The sequence below is a fragment of the Falco peregrinus genome, chromosome 2 (assembly GCF_023634155.1).
Source record: "Falco peregrinus isolate bFalPer1 chromosome 2, bFalPer1.pri, whole genome shotgun sequence".
Taxonomy (NCBI): domain Eukaryota; kingdom Metazoa; phylum Chordata; class Aves; order Falconiformes; family Falconidae; genus Falco; species Falco peregrinus.
This window is the reverse complement of record NC_073722.1, coordinates 26,184,119-26,203,841: the sequence shown is the minus strand read 5'-3', so window position 1 is coordinate 26,203,841 and position 19,723 is coordinate 26,184,119. Positions and strand designations below refer to the sequence as shown.

The 19,723-nt window shown below is 40.7% G+C and overlaps 1 protein-coding gene across 1 annotated transcript in view; it reads left to right on the top strand.

Moving 5' to 3' along the window:
• ANTXR2 (ANTXR cell adhesion molecule 2) overlaps positions 1-19,723 on the top strand; it is a 120,385-nt gene that overhangs the window by 18,365 nt on the left and 82,297 nt on the right. The window contains exons 8-10 of the mRNA XM_055795445.1: positions 13,371-13,431; positions 14,544-14,639; positions 19,330-19,399. Of these exons, the coding sequence (XP_055651420.1) occupies positions 13,371-13,431; positions 14,544-14,639; positions 19,330-19,399 (227 nt within the window). The remainder of the gene's footprint in view (positions 1-13,370; positions 13,432-14,543; positions 14,640-19,329; positions 19,400-19,723) is intronic.

The following is a 19,723-nucleotide window of genomic DNA, read 5'->3' as shown; positions in this document are numbered from 1 at the left end:
GATGAGTTTCTGCAAGGTGACTAAAGGCTGTGGGGCTGACAGCCTTGAGAGCACTGGATGATCTCTCAGGCATTGGCTAAACTCTTCTCTGTAGTGTAAAAAACAGTATTGGACTCCTGGTCACAGAGAGGAGCAGAAGATGTTTGTGTTCACAGGAGCAGGAAATTTTGCTGTTCTGAACACTGTTCATTTTAGCTGTTCACTAACAAAATGATAAATGGACGAATAGTGATAAGCAATTAAATTAAGGAGCTGGGAGCCAAGGTGCCATACCGCTTGAATTAAACACATGGAGTCTTTCAACAAGACAGTATCTTTCATGAGGCTGAAGTTTCTGTAATGTTCCTGTAATGCTCTGCTGTAAACCAGTATGTTTTGTTTTCCAATTTTCCCCTGCAATTTTCCCAAGTTTTGCCTGCTTGTGTGGCACGTTTCTGTGCATGTGGTTTGCACAGCTCAACAAATCTGAATCACTTTTATGTGCCACATTCTGAAAAAACCCCCAGACAAACAGTGAAAGAACCTTGCTTCCCCTTTCTGTTAAACACAAGTCCTGCTGATTTGTGAGTGGAAGTTGGTTGTCTCTGCAGGCAGAATGGGACAAGGCTACTGCCTCTCAAAGTTACATTAGTGGAACTCACTTCAGTAACGTTATTAGGGTGGGTGACGGTTCTAAGTCAACTTAAACACATTTTTATACTAAAGTGAGGTGGCAGCACTTCATACAGGAAGGTAAAATATATTTTGTACTTAAGAAACCCCATTAAAGTGTAATCAGATAAGACTACAGGAACTGATACGTGCAGAACGTAAGAGGAAGTAGTCAGTTGAAGAAAAGTTCAATCTAAAATTGTTTTATCTTTGTTACAAGATTTCTTAAGAATTCTGCCTGAGAAGGATTAGGAATAGAATTGGTAAGCTGTCCTTTGCTTGTTCATTTTGCAGGTGGTCAGTTTCAAATTGTTCATTTTATGTGGGAAAACCACCCTTAAACCTAGTGGACAAAAAGAAATTGACCAAAACATGTAAGCTGAGCAGTTAGACTATCTAAAACATTGTAAATTGAAGCTAAATTGTCTCCAGGGTGGCTAAGCCTCTCAGGAAAAACCTCTAACCTTTATGCATAAAGTTTTAAGTTTGTCCAAGAAAAGTTACAAATTCATAGATAATATTGCCACAGAATGTTAAGTCTTGAACGTTAGCGTAGGTATGGAGAGACAAGACACTGCACCACCGCCTGTGGATGGCCCTGCTGCAGCTGTGCCTTGACTACTGTGTTGCCAGTACTAATGTTGCTGCAGGAATGATACTAACAAAAACTGGAAGAAGGTTAGCTAACAGTGTAACCATGAGGGGGAAGGGACAGTACCACAGGAAGGAATGATTCGTGGAAGAATAGCATAATATATACATCAGTAGTTCTTTGCTCAGGCAGAGCTTTTTCTTGTGAAAATGCCTGCGCTGAAATGAGTAGTACCACTTGCTATGTGGTACCTTACCCCTTGTGGTGACATTTCTCAGTATCTACTCAAGTATCGACCTCTCAGTGAAAGGGTAACTTGCGGGAGAGGAGACCTTGGTGTTTGTAGCATATAAACTCTGAGGCTAAAGTAGAGTTACTTAGAACCCATCCCATGAGTGTACCTAGGAACAGTAAAATTGAACAAAGGATTAAATGCGTCCAGAGTCCTTTAAAAAAATATGCACCACGAACGTAGGGGCAGACTCTTGCTAGAGTGGTATAAGCAGGTAGTGCTATAAAAAAATCCTACTGCCTAATTGCAGAATTCTTTCCAGCAAAACTCTTGTTGATGATAGAGGGAACTCTGCTCTGGTTATAAAGAACAGTCAGCAAAATCTTTTTAGCATTCACATTCATTTGAGCAACAGTGAAGGATACGTATTGAATATCTGGGGGGAGGTGGGTGGGTTTCCACTCAGTTAGATGGTCACTGTATCAATCACTGTGCACGACAGTGCATTCCTACCTTTAAGTTACATGAACTGGTGACAGCCAGATCAGCAGGGCCTAGGGGGAACCACTGCAGAAAACATACATCGCAGTGGTGTGCTCAACAGTTCTCAGTACATGACAAGTCACTTCTCACCCTGAATGTGGCAACAGTTGTCATCACTACACTTGTACCCCAGTGCCTCAGTAGAGGGAGGGGCCACACAGGCTGTTGGCAAGATTTGGTGGAAAGCAGACCTGTATGCCTTAGAGTCTTAACAAAAAAAGTCAGCAGGGAGAGAGGTAAGCGACTCACATTGAACAGTGAGTTGATGCCGGATGGGGGAAGGAACGAAGTCTAGCAAGTGATAGCCAGTTATGCTGAGGTAGGCCAGAGCGAAGAACAATTTTAGCCTTTAGGTTTGTAAAACTTACTGCAAGGACTTTACAAAAATGTCCTCTGGTCTCTGTGAATCTGACACCTTCTGCACTAGATAAGCTATCAGCAACACTTCCTTGTTCTGACCTGACTTTTGCACTGAGGTGATAGTGAATGACTAAACTCATATGAGTCAATCAACATCTGGCATTGTTACCTGCTGTAAGGCAATAGGACAGGTCAGCAGAGTTCACGTTTCAGGTGTAGTGGGAAATTTAACAACCACAACAGTTAGTGCTCCAAGGTTAGATGTTCTGGTAAATGCACAGTACCTCTAATGTGAATGTTCACTGAGCCTCTTCTGTCTAAACTGCTTGTGTCTTGGTGGCTTGCATCTTGGCCATTGAGTAGCAATCGGGGACTACATTATTCTGAAGTGGCTGATACTTCTGTCATGAACTAGCTTATCTCACTAGAGCTGAAATTCTTCCATAGTCCACCTTGCTTAGAGTATGCAGAGTCTGACCTCCCCCTTATTCCTTAAATGGGTGTGGATGAAGGAAGGAGGGTCAACCAACTGACCACATGCTGTTAAGATTTTTCAAGAGCAAAATCAGCTTAAATGGTTCATTATCAATTATACATCAACTTAATTGGATCATTTCCTGTAGGAAGAAAATATGCTCAGTTTATGCACTGTGAATCCAGGAAGCAAACTATTAAACATTTAAGGAGGTGGGGGGAGGAGAAATGCAACAAGTTATCATTAAAAGAATTATTCTGATTAAATCATTCATCTTCATCAGTCCCTTTGGATGGTCTGATATGCAAGCTGCACCGGGTGCAAGGTTTAGAACTAACGTTGTGCTATGTTTTCCATGTGATTGAGACAGAGTAGATAGTTTTGGGAATTACTGCATGTAGTTGTTAAAAGGAATCAATGGCCTGGAATAGAATGCTTTCTGCTCTACCCTTCACTGCTGTGCAGCCTTTAATTTGACATTCTCTGACATATTACAAACCATATAATGTTCTCCTAGAGAACAGAGAGCTTGATAAGCCAGCAACATAACTGACATGGTTCCAGTTTGCATGAGCATGTGTGTGCCTTGTGATTTGAATTTGACTTGTCAGCTATCCTGGCATGGCTATCAGTTCTGTTACATAAGGGAGGCTGTAAAACTCACTTGGAGTGAAGCACTTGCAAGTCCAAGTGAAATGTAGTGTTTCCTTAGTGGTAAGTTGTTTTGAGCCAGATTTTCCTTACTAATTAAAAAAAAAAAATTAATAGCCCAAACAACTTTTTTCCTGTTATAGAAAGTAACAGTTTGTCTTGATTCTTACTTACATTACTTGATAAGTAATGGGTTTAGCGTTGTTTTTGTCATTTTGGGGGTAAAGGGTTCTGATACTGCTAAAATACGCATCTCTCATGACCTAGTGTTTTGCATTCTACATTTGGTTTACTCAGTGACTGCAAATGAGGTACTGCTTAGACATTGTGTAATTAGAATATTCTCACTAACCTGACACTGCACCAGGCTTCTCTCTGATGGTTATTTTATGCAAGACCATATGTCTCAGGGATTTTTTTTTTCCCCCATTTAGATAGGGGACAGGATAGCAACCTTACCCCCTTTACCCTTGCTCTTTGTCTAAAGCATTGCTGTGCAGTGTCAGGAAGTATGCTGACATTAGCAGAGAGTTGTAGTTAAGAACACAGATGTTTGGCAGCAGATAGAGGTAGATCTCATTAGATATTAACTGCTATAGTTCCTTTGCTGTGACTTTGTTGGGGAGAAGCATCAAAATGGTGTTCCCTGTGAAAGCTTGCATTTAATTCCAAGTTACCTTGAATTGATTGTCTTCTGTCTAGTGTGAGGCAGCGCTGTTGCCTCATTGGTTTCCACCCAGATTAGTCCTGGGAAAAAAAATGGGAAAGGGTAGGGCTTGCTTTGACGCAGTAGAGACACATGATGTGGGACTGGCCCATATAGTATGGCATTTCATTTTGCCTATGGGTTGCCATGGGTTGTTTTTTTCTTTTTAATACTCTTCTTTTTCCATTAAGTTCAGATTATAATGTCACAGACCTTGTGACACTATCTGAAAGAATAGAAGATTTCACTTTGGAAACAAGCAATTAACTTTAGGGAGTTTAAATATTAGTTGGCATATGGAGAAGCTGGCCTTTCCAGAGCCTAAGGTGTGCTGTGAATGTCCTTCTGGTGTAAAGATCCCAGGTATGATTAAGGTTACTCAGGTGTCATCACTGAAATCAAGGGCTGCACTTAATTTTCACTTGTAACCTATTCCAGGTCTTTATCTTTAAAGCCTAAGTCCACCACAGTATAAGGGACACAACTCCTATGCAGGCAAAAAAAAGCATTAACTCATGAATGAGAGAAACCTGTAATGATACCAGCATACTTACAGTCTGAGATTTTCACCACCCCGATTTCACACATGTTCGCTTTTACATGCTGTAAGATTCAATGAATTCAGTGTGAAAAATAATGATGTGTAGACAGTCAGCATTTCATTGTCTAAAAAAACCCCACTAGCCAGTGAGTCCATTACACCAATTAAACACCTCTTGCTTTACTTTCATTTCCTTTTTACTGCCACAGCAATAGTGGAAAAAAAAAAAGTTCTAAGTTACAGGAAAAAAAAAAAAAAGAAGGAATAAAGCTGCCAGTAGTACTTCCAGATGACTCATAGAAAAATAAAAATATGTGGGAACATGGGTTGAGCTCAGTCCTAATTCAGCCAATCAGCACAAAATATTTTAAGAGCTAAACAAAGTGCTGCATGAACTCAGTTTTGATAGGTTCTGCCTGACTCACTCCAGCCAGACAGGCTGCTAGCCCAACCTAATTCAAAGCAACTAAATCAAACAGGAGTACAGTGCTGTTTTCATTACACATTCTTCAGAGGAGTTCTACAGCCCCAAGCTGGGGCAAAGCTCAAGAAGGTATTAACTCAGAGAAGGGAGTAACTCCACAGCAGTGTTCCACAGGTTCAGACAGCTTCGTACAGTTCCAGCCTAGGGTTCCTAGACCCTACTTACAGGCACTACTACTCCTGTGCACCCCAACAGTTCTGTTCCTGCCTACTGCTTAAGTATCAGCTCCCTGAGTCCCAGTTATCCAGGTGTGTGGCATTCCTTGATCAGCATTCAGTGGGAGCCAAAAGGTGTGGGGAATCCCTAATCAGGAAACAGCCCAAGAAATTGAGTGTTACAGCTGACAATCGAAGACACTTCGTGTAGGTACACAGATCCAACTGAGACTAGTAATGCTAAACATGGTTTTAAATGCTCTTACGTCATCAGGGCTCTCTCAGATACTGGTTTGTGCATTAGCTGTAGTGTGTGCTATCTTCCCTTCCTACTTCCTTTCTTTCAGTACATTTTATCGAATTAAGTATCTGTTTTGCAGTAACAGTTACAAGGTTGTAGTGGCTAACTTGAGCATGTTTACCAGTACGGTTTGATTGAGGGTGGAACTAAAGGAGATGCACCTCTTTGTGATGGAGGTTTCACAGGGCACTTGGCACAGTATGTGAGGAAAAGTGCATCCTTTTTGTGTGTCATGCTATGAACATAGCTTCTCCAGTTTTAATTATGTTTGCAGTTTACTGTAGTGCCTTCATCTGCTTTCCTTCTGTTTTGTTATATTTTGCTTACTAGGCGTTATGCTTACAGTATCCCTAGAGAAAATGATGAGCCCCACATTGGAAGGGAGAGAGGAAAGAAAAGGGGAAGGAAATCTCCACAGAAAAGCCACTGTCTTCAGTTTGCTGTCAGACTAGCATTTAAGGTTTTTTTTAGTGCTGTTTTGCCATCTTTCTGAATTGTGCAGCACACATTTTGCAGTGAGTATACACATGGCTGGCTAGCGGCGTATCAATGGGCAGTGCTCCAGGCGCAAGCTCAGAGTGCAGTGAGCAGGAGCTAATACTGCTGTAAATACATTTTTGCACACAGACTGTGGAAGTGGTTATATTGCACTGTCAGCATGCTTTGCACATGTCTTGCCATACATTAGTACAGCAAATAAGATTATTTTTTAAAGGTGAACATTTATTTGCTCTTTAAAACTTGGTTCTGGAAATGGCAAGTTAGATGCATTTGTTTTATTACAGTACCTAGCTTTTGTTCAGGGAACCATATTGCCTGCCCCTTTAGAGAGTCAAGCCAACCTGATTTGGGATTGGCTTCCAATGAGCAATGATGTAAACAAAGAGGTGCATGTTTGAAATTGAAACGTAGGGAGCAAAGCCCGTGGATGACTCTAGAAATCCTGAGTTGTTCAGAATCATTAGTGTGCCAAGTCTGACCAAAATGGGTCAAAGAGCTCACTTCCTCTGGCAGTTCACGGTTATCTTTTTACTGGGAAGCAAACACCTTATACATCCATACATCCTTTTCTAGTTTCAGAACAGTAGACTTAAAAATTGTGAATGGTTGTTCAATAAAGAATCCAGCTGTGCTGACGACCTGCCCCAAATCCTGAACTCGGCGTACAGTTCCGGGGAGGAACAGATGCCATGCGATTTTTGATTTATGGTGCTGACTGCTGCCAAAAACTTTTGAACTGCATACTGGGGCTAAGCGTAATCGAACGGTGCTGTGAAATAAATTGACACTTAGCGTATTTTGTTAATTGTGGATGTACAGTTGGGTTGCTCATGGCTCGTTACTACTGCATTGTTCTCACAATTTCTTGGAACATGAAATTCATTAAAGTGCTGGAAGGGAAAGTTGTTGTTTTAGCCTGCATGTAACACTGTACCGCATGGTACAGCTCTGTTCCACAGTATGTTTCGAGTGTATGGTAGTCAAAATACTTAAAAAGCTACAGGAGCTGTACTGCTTTACTCTTTAAATTCTGAAAACTTTTAAGAGGAAGTAGCAAGGGTGAAAAAGTGAATCAAAGCAGAGCCAGGCCCAGTCCGTGACAAGTTAAAGAGGTACTGGAAGATGCAGTAGTCACGTTTTCTGTGGAAAGAAATGTTTGCATAAAGTAGAGACAAGAACTATGATAAAGCCAAAATTTATAAACGGAGGTGGAGTTCACAAAGACTGAAAGCACTAGTGGGCCTGATGTCATCTTGTTATTTGGTTGCCTTTTTGCAATTTATTGCAGGAACATCTGCCTTTTCTATGCTAATGTAATTATTTGCATAGGTCTATTGTTTCTGAAGCTTAAATCTAACAAAACATGATTCTGTTTTTCAATTCAGACACCTACAGGTTAAAAACTGACAATGTTTCTGTAAAACATCTTGAATTGAATTATATGTTTTTTTAATGACAATAATGCTAAACCACTGATTTAGGAAGTGGGCTGTGAAGTTTATGTGAACCTTTGGGAACCTTTGAGTGGGAAGTGCGTAGAAATCCATGCCACTGATAAGGATTGATATTGGTTTTAAGTACAGATTAACAATAAAAATCTGCTAGGTGAGAAGTGGTCCCAAATGGGAAAGCTGATGAAGTGGATGGAATAGATTTTCTACAACTGTTTTAAATTACATGTGTATGTATTTGTGCCTGAGCAAGATTAAACTTACATTGAACACAAAACTGTGGCTTGTAAGCCTCTGAAATAGCTTGAGAGATGGAGATAGGTGACAATTGGACTATGTAGAATTGAAGGAGAAAATCTGAACACTAGTTAGGTGGTTCAGGAGCTAAACAGTTCTGTTTCTGATTGCTACATGCTTCACTGTTAGTGAGCTGATAGAAGGCGTTTGACAGTAAGAGTGCATAGAGATGCTTGTAAAGGACAGGGTCTCTGAGAGCTGTGTGCGTGCCAGATTCTACAGGACTGTTGTGCAGGGAAGCTGTATCTGATTTTCAGTATGGGACATCAAAGCCTCAGTCTGGCAAGGACCATCTTTAACTGTAAGTCAGGATCTCATCCCACCGTATTGAACAGAGTATTCATATGCCTAAAGTTACACATGCAGATAAGGAACATGATGGGTGGCTCACAGACAGAGCTGGGTAGTCCAGCAGTTGATTTACAAGTGACCCTTTCAGAAAAGAAAAGCCTGTTTGGCCAAATAGAATCCCAGTGTATGTCAGTGGGTTTACACTGAGGGTGAATTTGCTTTTGAGTGCCCATGGGCTATCTCAGATGCCTTTATTCTGATAACTTCTGCTCTCCGAAGTATTCTGAAGTTACTAACCTGCATTACTGAGAAATGCTATGGAAAGCATACAGTATCCTTTCACTTAATAGCCATAAGATAAGATTTCACTAAGAGCTTTAGAAGCTCCTCTGCCTTCAGCCAACCCTCAGAAGCTATGCCAGGTGGTCTTTCAGTGCTGAGCATAAGCTACATACATTCATGCTGCTTGTTACTGAGGTAGCTGTTGTAATAACTGTTCTTAGAAAATGGGATAACAACATTTTTTTTAATCTTCGATGCTCCACTGCTGCTGTTGCAATATGGCAGCAATGTAACAAATTCTGTGTATGGGGGAGCTACAGAATAGGGTTTCCGTAGCAGTCTGTTGTTTTGTTGTTCAATAGGAGGATGTTCAGGGTCTGAATTTCATGTGCCAGTTTCTTCAAGTACAAGAAACTGACTACCTTGAAGAGCAGAACTCTACTGCCTTCTCTTTTTCTAGCAGCCACATGTGCTTCCTAACAAGTGTTTAAATCACAAGCTCACAGCTGTGATTTTGATGTGATCCTCCCATTTTGATTAGCCTCTGTGTTTTTCCAGCTGTAACCAGTGTAGTTCTTCCACAGTTCTGTTTCTGAAGCTGTAAGATGATGGGAAACAGGCTGACAGGTTTCAACTCTGTTTTGCACTTTGGTTTGTGAGGAAATGTTTCTTTCTGGGACAGCTAGCATTTAGGGAGGTGACTAGAAGGAAAGCCTTTGCAAGCCTGGGAGAAGAGGGCCCTATATTTGGTGCAGAGTTTTGGCAATGAAATGGATGACATAAGCTCTTTGAATCTTTCCCTGCATGTTGTTAAACCAAGGCAATTTATAGTCTTATTTGAATTCATTTTATGTCAGCAGAGTGTTTAACTGTCCTATCCGAGGATGGCCTTATATAGTGATTATTTCAACTTTTCTTGTGGGCAGTAAGTTTCCAAATAATGAATTTGCAATGCCAGGTCACTCTCTTCGATTATCCTGAACTGGGGAAGAGGGAGTGTAGTACAGATTTTTGGGGAGTTAATTTCAACCTTGCTGAATTTGCACCCCAGGTTTCCACAGCAAGATAGTTTAAAGTTAGTTTTACATTTTCAAAAGGGGAGGTGGGGTGACATATGCATACTTTGGTTTGCATGGTGCCATTGTTAAATGTGCTTCCTTAACACGCAGCTGAGATAGCTCCATTAAAAGCTGTTACTGTTGAGGGTGGTCAGATCCCTCCTCTCAGGCTGCAGAAGTGGTAAGGATGCTAGATTTCAGTTGTGCGCAAGAGCTCCCACACTCTGCGCAAGCCCAGTGTTTACCCCTTTCAGCTGCATGTAAAGCAGCAACATCTTGAAAAGGGGAACTTTGGCAATTAATATGCACTTTGGAAAATCCCTCATCAGCTGTTGCCGAAAGAGCACGCTCCAAGGGTACTGGTAGGGGTGAAACAGAACTGATCTAGAGATATGAAGACATGTTAAATAATGAACATGGATCATAAGGCAACTTGGGTAAGATGCCTTCACTTCATTCCTCCTAAAGAAAAGAGATGAGCTTTTTATTGGAGTGCGCTGTGCTAGCTTGGAAGGAACAGCTTGCATGGAAAGAGTGAGAAAAAAAAAAAAAAAGATTAAAACAGATAGAAGAGTGTGAGCCAGAGCAAGAAAAGAGTAAATGAAGGCCACAAGTTTCTATAAATCCTTTTAAGATGCGAAAATATGTTCTCCTCTCCCACATGTGAAAGAACAAGTGGCAGTTGCCATCTTGGAAAATATTTTCAGGTTTTCCATTGTGACAGCTAAATGCTGGTTACTGTATCCTTGTGAGCCGAACCATTCAAAATGGTTGTGCTTGGTACAGTCAATGGGATTTGACCCTTTGCAAGGATGCTCTGATTTTCACTTCATTGATGGAAAATTCAGTTCAGTATAGTGTTTCAGTGTTGCTTAGAGGGTGCGTTGAGAAGAAACCAGAACGTAACAGGTTGAGAGAAGAGCTCTCTGTGTGGTGTTAGGTTGGTTCCACCTGATACAGTTCAATTCTTTGGAAGGTTTCTTTTACTTCTGCTTCTTAAGGTTACTTGATGGTTATTGTTGAAGGGAAGGATTTTCAGGGACAAGGCTGATTTCTATACCATTATTAATTTTTTAAAGCATGGACTATCAAGAAACTTTCTGAATGGCAGAAAAGGAACTAGTTAAACTTAGATAAACAAATTTTAGTATTTGCACACAGTGGGAGTTTTTCCTCTAGTGTAAGCTTTGTTTGGGTGAAAATGACAGTCTTAGTTCACCACCCTTGCAAAGAGACCGAGGATCTCTGAACAGTACAGCTTTTTCAAGCCAAGTGGAGAACGGTAGTAATTAAAATGATGAAAAATTAGTGTCAAAGCAATTGTTCATTTCTAGGAACAGTATTAAACTGCAATATTTTCCTGCTTTATGTCAAGAGCAGCACATCTACGTGTATAAATATGAATTCGATGCTGACGTGTGGGAAATCAGTGTATCCTGAACCTTATATTGAAATTTGCTTTTGTTCATGAATTGGGTTCAATTAATTTAGGCTGTATTTTATCATAGTTGGGGTTCCCCCCCCCCCCCCCCCCCCCAGTTTATTCTTAAATCCAAAGGGAATTAAGCATGTCCAAATAGTTTCTTTTCCTGTTTTACATTATATTTGGAAATACAGTGTTAGAAAAATCACTATCAGAGTCAGTGCAATTAACAGAAATACTACTTGCCAAGAAAAGGCAGATTATGTCCATCATTGTCTTCCCCTCTCCAACCCCCCCCAATTAATAATGGCACCCTACTTCATCAGACAGCAGGCACATGAGGACCGGATAGGAGTTGGAAAATTTCTGTCTGTATAGTGCTGCTCTACAAAAAGAAAAAGAAGGAATTCAGTGGGCTTTGATAGTGCCAACTGCTAGATCTGTACGTAATATGAATGGAAGTCTATAGTCTCATTAGCTTAAACTGTACTATTGATATGGCTCAGTCTCTTCAGAGGAAAAAAACCAGAAAGTGTTTTTACAGTAAAGAAATAAAATGTTTTATTCTTCCTGTGTTTTATTCTGTGCAAAATATCCCACCCGCGCCCCCCCCCCTCAATGAACTACATGACACTCTCTCTACACCGAAATAGAAATCAAAAAGTTAAGTCCTTTTTTGGAAGCGAGATGAGGTCCACAGATAATGTAAACTGGTCGACTTGCACTGAATGTCAAGCTACATTCTTTCCAAAGATCTCTGTTGCTGTGTATTATCCAATTGTATGTGCATGCAAGGTCTCTTATTTTTAAAAATACTACTTAATGTTTATAAATGTGGTTTGAAGCACTAAAAAGATAATTTGTCCACAACATTTTGTGGGGAGACAGGTGATATGGAAAGTGTTAAATGAGGCAGGCTATTCTTTTTCAAAGAGCTTGGCATGCTTTTTGTCATAACAATGACAAATATGTTATTGTTTCTAGGGGGCCTGGATATGTGGCAACAAAACCCACTAGCAAATAAGAGTAGGCAGAGTAAAAAAAAAAGGACTACTTAGGAGTTACATTTACTGACAGTTAGGCCAGCTCAGGAGCATGCACAGTTTTGGCAAATGGAGGTGGAGAGGGGACAGTAACAGGACTTTAAACTATGCATGTGATTACAGGGACCTGAATTGATTCCATGTAGTATTATATATGAATGCCAGCTAAAAATATGCCACTTATTACAGGGAAAGCTATATAAAAACGTCATGAAAGTTTCCTGAGAGAAAAATTAAAAACCTTTTGGAAGAAAACCGCCACATATTACCATGTGGTTTTATTATTAAATTATGGATTGCTTGTGTGTGCTTAACCCTGCAAGCTTCAAGAGACTTATTCTCCCAGGGTTAACAGTCATTCTGTTACCTGCTTAGAGGTGGGGATTAAGAGATGGGGCCCTGCTGTGAGACTGAGATAGTGGCAGTGGGAGGAGAGTGTGGTCTCATGGTTTGATTCTAGCAACAGCTGTAGTCCAACAAGCTTGATGCATTCCTCTGAGATGCACCATTTTCAAATGGAAAAATAAAGTGGTCTGCAGTAATCAACACCTGGGTGCTATTTATGCCTCTGCTCAGGTGACCGTGGGTAACTTGATCACTTGATGTATTTGCAAATGGTAAAATGTGACTTGGCTGAAGCTAAGGGTAGCTTCTAGAACCTTTATAAGTACAAATCCATCCAAGGTGTCTAGTTCCTCCTTTTTCTTACATTCTATCCCTTGTATTTCTAAGTCATCTGTAGGGAGTATTGTTTTGTCCCAGCCTTCTGGAAGAATATTCCCTGACTGGTTGGAGAATTGAAGCAGGCCAACCGGTACAGCAGTGAGGAAACCCCATCCAACAGAAGGCAGTGTAGTCAAGAACACCATGCGTTCTTGCTCTGCTTTACGGAGGGCAGGATGCCAGCACTTGGAATAACATGCACTTGGCTTGACCCACAGATTGTTGGAAGACTGCTTTTGCCTGGATTAGGTTTTGGATCAGGGTCCTTGTGACTAATTTTTGGCTTAAACGTTAGGATTGGGGTTCATGGAAGATTAGCTTAGGTTCTGGATAGAAATTTAAAGACTGAAGTCAGACATCATTATGTTTTAAAGGCTGTGCTGGATTTAACCAACCAATCCATGTCTTATGAACTTCGAGGAGACTTCACTGTGCAGGCATGCAGAAGTTTTACATGGTCAAGGCAGTGTCCTACAAAGTCATACTTAGGCAAATCAAACCTGTAGCTGTGCATGTGTATCTTCTAGACACAAGTGTTTGTTTGCAAATAATATTTTTCACTGAAAAAGCACTCAAACCTGTTTATGACTAGTTTCCTCCTTTGCAATAGGTTTTGAAGCAATCATGCACTGAGATTTTATATTTGGAGCCATCCAGCGTCTGTGTGGGAGGTAAATTTTTTGTAATTTTAAAATAATAGTTGTTATAGGACTGTGATGTCTCTATTTTACTTAAAGGAAAACCCCACAGGTCTCTAAAATAAAACATTTCTATAAAAAAATCATCAAGGAGTTTAAGAAAGATCAGATCCTTCTTTGTTGATTCATTTTTCTCCTCAGAGGAGCAGTCTTCCAGGGCCTACTTTCATAATTTAGGTAATGCATGTAAAAATTTGAGATGCGTTTATCTGCCCCTCTCCCATCAGTAATGCTCTGAAGTTGCCCTTGGTATTCAAAGCAGTGATATTTTTTCAGTGATACTCGCATACCATTTTACCTGTGGTCATGTAGTTAAGTTCTGAGAATCCTGATAACATTATGTTCATATAAATTCATGACTATTTCTATGCCTTGTCCCAAAACTGTGGAGCATAAGCAGTTAAGCATTTGACTTTATTTTTGTGCATCAAATGGCAATACATTTACTAAGTAGAAGGGTTGCACAAAATTTTAAGGGCTTGTCGTCTTTGTGGGGTTTCACAATCCATGCATAGTTTGAGACCAATCAAAATAAGGTAGTTGCAAAATCTCCTTATTTTGATGTTTTTATAAAAACATGCATCATCTTAATGAAATCAGTGGCCTTGGTAAATAAACCATTTTCACTCCTCCTCTGCACAATTCACAAATAGCATGGCCCTTATGCTGCTTCCAGAGAAATCATACTAACGAGGAATGTTTTCTTCATCTGGCACTTTAAATGGCCCTGATCCAGGTTTGGGGAGTCTACTTGTTATGAGACCCAGATTTCTCATTTGTCAAAGTATTCAGTGAGAAACTGTTTCTTACTGTGCAACTGAGCCCCAGATCCTGTTGATAGTTGGAATTAACTTTCGTTTTAATAGGGCTGTGTCGGTGATAAATAAAGATTTATTCCCAAATCTTTTTCCTATAGTGACCTAACAGAAGATTGCAGTACCAGGGGTCAATTAAAAAGGAGACCTGAGTTACATTTGAGGCATTGCTTATTGTACTTCATTTATTGTAGGCTATATTGAAATTCTCCTTGTCTTACTGCAGTGCATTAAAAATTGGTGATTTTGGGTTTTTTCTTTTCTCTCCAGAGGAGTTCCAGGTGGTTCTTAGAGGAAGTGGCTTAACCCTTGGTGGGAGAACTGATGGTGTTACTTGTACCTATCAAGTGAACGGAACTACAATTCGTAAGTACTGAAGTTTGAGATGATCTGCCTTTATATTTTCTAATAACTGACTACTTTTGCTTCTTGTTAACTCATTTAATTAAATTAAAAGAGAAAAAATACTGAAGAGGAAGAAAACAGGAAAGCTCTGAAGATTAGTAAGAGGATGTAAGTTATTTTACATCTTGCTCAGTGGTTTGAATTTGTACTGATGGCCATTAGCTGTAAGCTGTGACTGGTGTTTGGAAGCCCAGCTGGCTGTGTGAATTAACATGGTGATAACTCTCTGGCTCCTGCTGTTCAAGTAAGCAGATGTTTGCCCATGAAACATACATGACCACAGAGTGAACTGACCGTGCCTGGAGACCCAGGCCAAGACACAGGCTCTCACCGTGATTCCAAAAGACACTGTTTTCCTGGGTGCACTTACCTTGTTATCTTGGAGCATCTCTGCCCCTTCTGTCTGGCATACCAGCTATGTAGCCACTGTGCTGTTTGTTTCTGGGCTTGGCAGGGCGTGACTGCCCCTCCATGACACGGAGTCAGTCCTCTTCCTGGGCCTCCTGCAACAGCATAGAGTAAGGGCAAGTCAGAACAGCTGGTACTATTTTGTCCCTGTATTTTGACGTGGTTCATCAGCTCAGTGTCCCAAGGGAGGACTGGGTCTCGTTGCAGCCAGATCCCTAGCTGGACTCTACTTCCTGACTTGTGGAAAGGAATTCTGTTTCAGACAGAGTGACTGTGGCATCTTTTACAGGGACTTTCCCTGTTTATCTGTTGGTTTTTTGGGTTTGTTTTTTGAGGTTTTTTTATTAGTTTTTGTTGGGTGTGGTTTTGGGTTTTTTGGGGGTGTGGGGGTTGGTGATGGTGCAGATGGGAGGGTTTTTTTTATTATTACTAGTACTCATAATTGGCCAGATGTTAATCCTTATCCCTTTGTCAAACTACAAGTCTCACTGGGGAATTTTTTAGGAGTGGAGTGCTGCAGAAGTTAGTAAAGCTCTAAAAGCAATTGAAAGGTAATGCGGACTATTTTCTTCTTGCTGTCTGATTAAGCAAATGTGCTCGTGGAGGATTTAATTTTCAGCAAAATAGTCAAGAATTGGTCTTCTCTTGCTCAGTGCATTAACTTGGAACAGAGCAGGTGAAAAGTCATGCCAGAATTTGGATTCATCTCCTCGTGCTGCTCTGTTCCCTGAGCTGGCACAAGGTAGATGGTGGTGGAAAAAATGCCATTAATGGAGACCTCCTCCATTTTTTATATGCACAAGCTGAATTGGACAGCTAGTATAAGTATATCCAACTTCTTGCTCTAAGCAGTATCCCTTAGAAGCAAGGCAGACTGGAAAATGACCAAAAATGGGCCAGTAGAAAAGACCCAACTAATTTTTTTCCCTGCCTACTGTCTGATTTTTATATTAGCCTGTCTTAAATTCCTACCCAATTGAACATGTGTTTCCAGTACAATTTCTTCCTTACTCTGGATATCATATATACTTGAATGGGCTGCCAGTCTCTCCTGTCTGTTAAATATCTAAAATGATAGGGTAGAATGAAAGAATAGCACAGTAGTTCTGGATAAAGGCAACCTTTATAAATAAATTCTCTTCTATAAATTTCACTTCAGGTTCAATTAAAATTCTCACCTTTGTTTCCCATGTTAAGCTACAGCTTGCTTATTTCAACTTGTTGCATAAATTAGCTTCATAGACCTAGAATTTGGAATGTGCTACAGTTGTGTATCTGTTGTCATGGTGTGCCTTTTTTACTTGGAGAAGTGGGGAAACAGTAGTTTAGTTCCAGGTGAATAAAACTAATTCCACGCTATCTAGGGTAAACAGTTGTGACATCAGTTACATGACCTGAAGATAATTAGAACTTAAATTTGAATTGAAGTGTCTGGTCTGCAAGTCATCAGGACTCCTCAGTTCTATTCCTGCTTTGCTCCTGAGTTATTGTTTACCATGAGCAGTCACTTCTCTATACCCCAGCCTGTCCATTTGGGAAATTAAAACAATAACACATACCTTCTTCACATGAATGTCTTGAGGCTTGCATCAATATGGTTGTGTTAGTAGTGGCATTTGTACTGTTCAAGAGTTCCTGATAGAGTATGTTACAGTACTGGTGGAGATGAGGACCTACAGAATACGAGAGTTAAGGAGGAATTTAGCCATTTTCCATAAGCATCACAAATGTAAACCTCCTCTGACCTGCTGGTGAGTGCTGCTATCATACTAAAAGTTTTGGCTTATTTAGTAGCAATGCTAGCAGTGTACATCAAGTAGGCTTACGATACTTATTGATAGGTTGCAATGCTGTTCAAATTCAAGGTTGTGCTGCCAACGGTAGCCCCTAGGAACCTGGATTTTGATGTGCTCCATGCTACAAGTGTGGGATGGATCTCCACTGTGAAGAGTGTCCAGAGGAAGCAGGCAAAGATGGGTAGAAGTCGAGAACACAAGTGTAAGGAAGGACAGAAAAGTTTAGTTTATTACATCTACAGGAAGAGAAGAATGCCCAAAGTAATTGTTAAATTACTCCTAAATGGGCTCCTAAAGCCCATCATCCCATTTTGCGCCGTTGCCGACGACTTTACGTGTTATTTCCTCACCGACGACGGTGCGAGGAGCCAGGCAGGTGCTGAGCAAACCCCTTTGTACCAACTATCAGTTGCTACTCTTGCGATGGTGTGTGTGCTGCTGCAAAGCTGAAAAAAATAAGCTGGGCTCTCCCAGTCTACTGAGAAAAGAACATGAGGCAACAGGCTTCAAATTCTACAGCAGATCTAGATGATGTGTATTAGGAGAATGGTTCTCATTGTGTAAAGATCTTAGGGATGGAAAAGGTTACTTAGCTTTTTAACAGCTTAGATGAGTGTCAGTGAAGAATGTCTGAAGTGTGTGCCTTCTTTAAATGACCTTTTGAAATGTTTTCTGACCCTAGTTTCTCTGATTGTTCAGTCTTTTATAGCCGTACAGCATGTGTATGTCTGCTTTGCCATGGTAGAAATAACTATACTTGAGCAGGATGAAGCCCCCAAATACTTGCTAGCATCTGATGTGAGAATTTCCAACTAGGTTTCTGGGCTGCTTTTTTTTTCCCCTCTTGGCTTCAGGAAAGAAGGGAGAGGAATGGCATACTGATGTATTTATCATACGTTGCAGTGTGAAAACACAATCTGCTGTAAGGGGTCTTGCCAGAGGCCTGCTGCAACCAACCCAGGTTCTTGTCTTCAGCAATGGACAACAGCAAATATTTAGGGAATAGTATAGGAAGGAAATAGGGAAATTTAATGTGAACCTTCCCCCGATACGCAAGCTCATTCTTTACAGCTCTACGCTGGGCTCCAAGTGCTTTTGCCTCAGAGGAGACCTAAAGGAGAACAGTCGAGCTGGGATGGACAAAAAGGTAGGAAGGGTGCTTTGAGCAGTATGGTCCCAAGAAAAGGGAAATTGTGCCTGTCTCACTGCATTCTCCTCTGCAATAAACTGGCAGTCTATCAGTGGAACCCTCACCATGTGAGGGTGTAACAGAGGGTGCTTGCACGAGGATGTACTTCAGTGTTAGAGTTCTCCTTACTGATAGCCTGAGCTCCGCTTTGGGACCGGCCTCAGAGCAAACCATTATTTTGTCAGTTCTTCTGGTTTTAAAAGATGCATTTGGCATGTTTCTCTTTTTGCATTTATAAAGAACCATTACCAAATGCTAGAAAGGAAACCTGCCAAATGTAGCTGTGGGATAGAAAAATAATCTATGAAACATACCATTAAGACAAAAACATATGGCAATGTGCTAATCCCTCTTCCCCACCTCACAACTAGCCCTAAATCTAGGCCAAGCAGTTAGTGCAGATTATAGCACATTGGAAAAGCTCATTTATGCTAACAGCTCCTCCTTCAGCTGCCCCTGAACTACTTGTATGTCTGCCTGTTTCCTAAATGCAGGACAGAGTCATCTCCAAGTTTATCTGGCAGATCATTTATCTGCTCTCACCCATAAATCAGGAAATAGTCCATGCTCACAGGAGCAGCTCTGGTACAGAAATTAACAGTCCTACTGTGGGGAAGTTTGGGAGGATGGTTCTGCATCCAGGAGCAGAGTTCTTCCCGGCTTACCAAATGCATGAGGTAAAAGAGCTCCTTCCTCTCCTTCTCACAGCTGCAGAAAAGGAGTGCTGTGCTGGACATGGTGCTCTACAGATAGATGCGTTGTAAGTGTTAAGAGATTTGTTAAGCTGGAGACTCAAAAGCATGAGAAACACTGGAGAAATAGACATGCCAATCACAACCAATGAACTAGTCCTTGAATGCAGTGCACAGGGTTGGAGCTAATTAGAAACAGATCTTCATCTTCCAAGTATTACCAAACCCCTAATAGTGTTCTCAGTCTTTGCAGAAATGGCCTCAGTTCTAGGAAATTACCTCTCTGAAAGAGCGCGAGCTGACTTGAGTACAATAAAGTAGACTATGTAATGTGGGCTCACATTCACATTTGAAGCTAACTCCGGGTTTGTATGTTCAAGGTGTGGTTTTAAAAATGTAGCAGCTTTATTCCCTAACTTAGGTCTGCCTGGCTTGCAAGTTCCAGACATTACCAAACAAGTAACCAGCATATTGTGAGAAGGGAAGGGACTTCATAACATGTTCATGCATCAGCTTCTCATTTAAGCAGCACAGTATATTAACCTCATGTGATTTGTTTTTTTCAGATGAAAAACCAAAAACGGTGAAATCTGATTTTTTGCTGTGTCCTGCACCAATCCTATACAAAAGCGGCCAGTAAGTACTTGAAACAAATGTCATCCTATGTTTTACTAGAATTGGACCCATTATTGCTGATGTTAATCATGAGGGGTTTTGGCTAGAGGCAGTCTTTTGTTGTTTTTACGTGGGGTGGTTTGTTGTTGCTTTTTTTTTCTGCTTTTCTTGGGTTATTTCCCTGGTGTATTTGCCAGCTTTGGAATAGGCTTTAAATAGTCATCTGTGACCAAACCAATTTGGACAATGCCTTTAAAAATGAATATTCAGCCAGTTTATTGAACACTGAAAAGGTCTGGCTTGTCATAAGTTTTATGCAGATTAGCTGTTTTAACAGGGCATAAT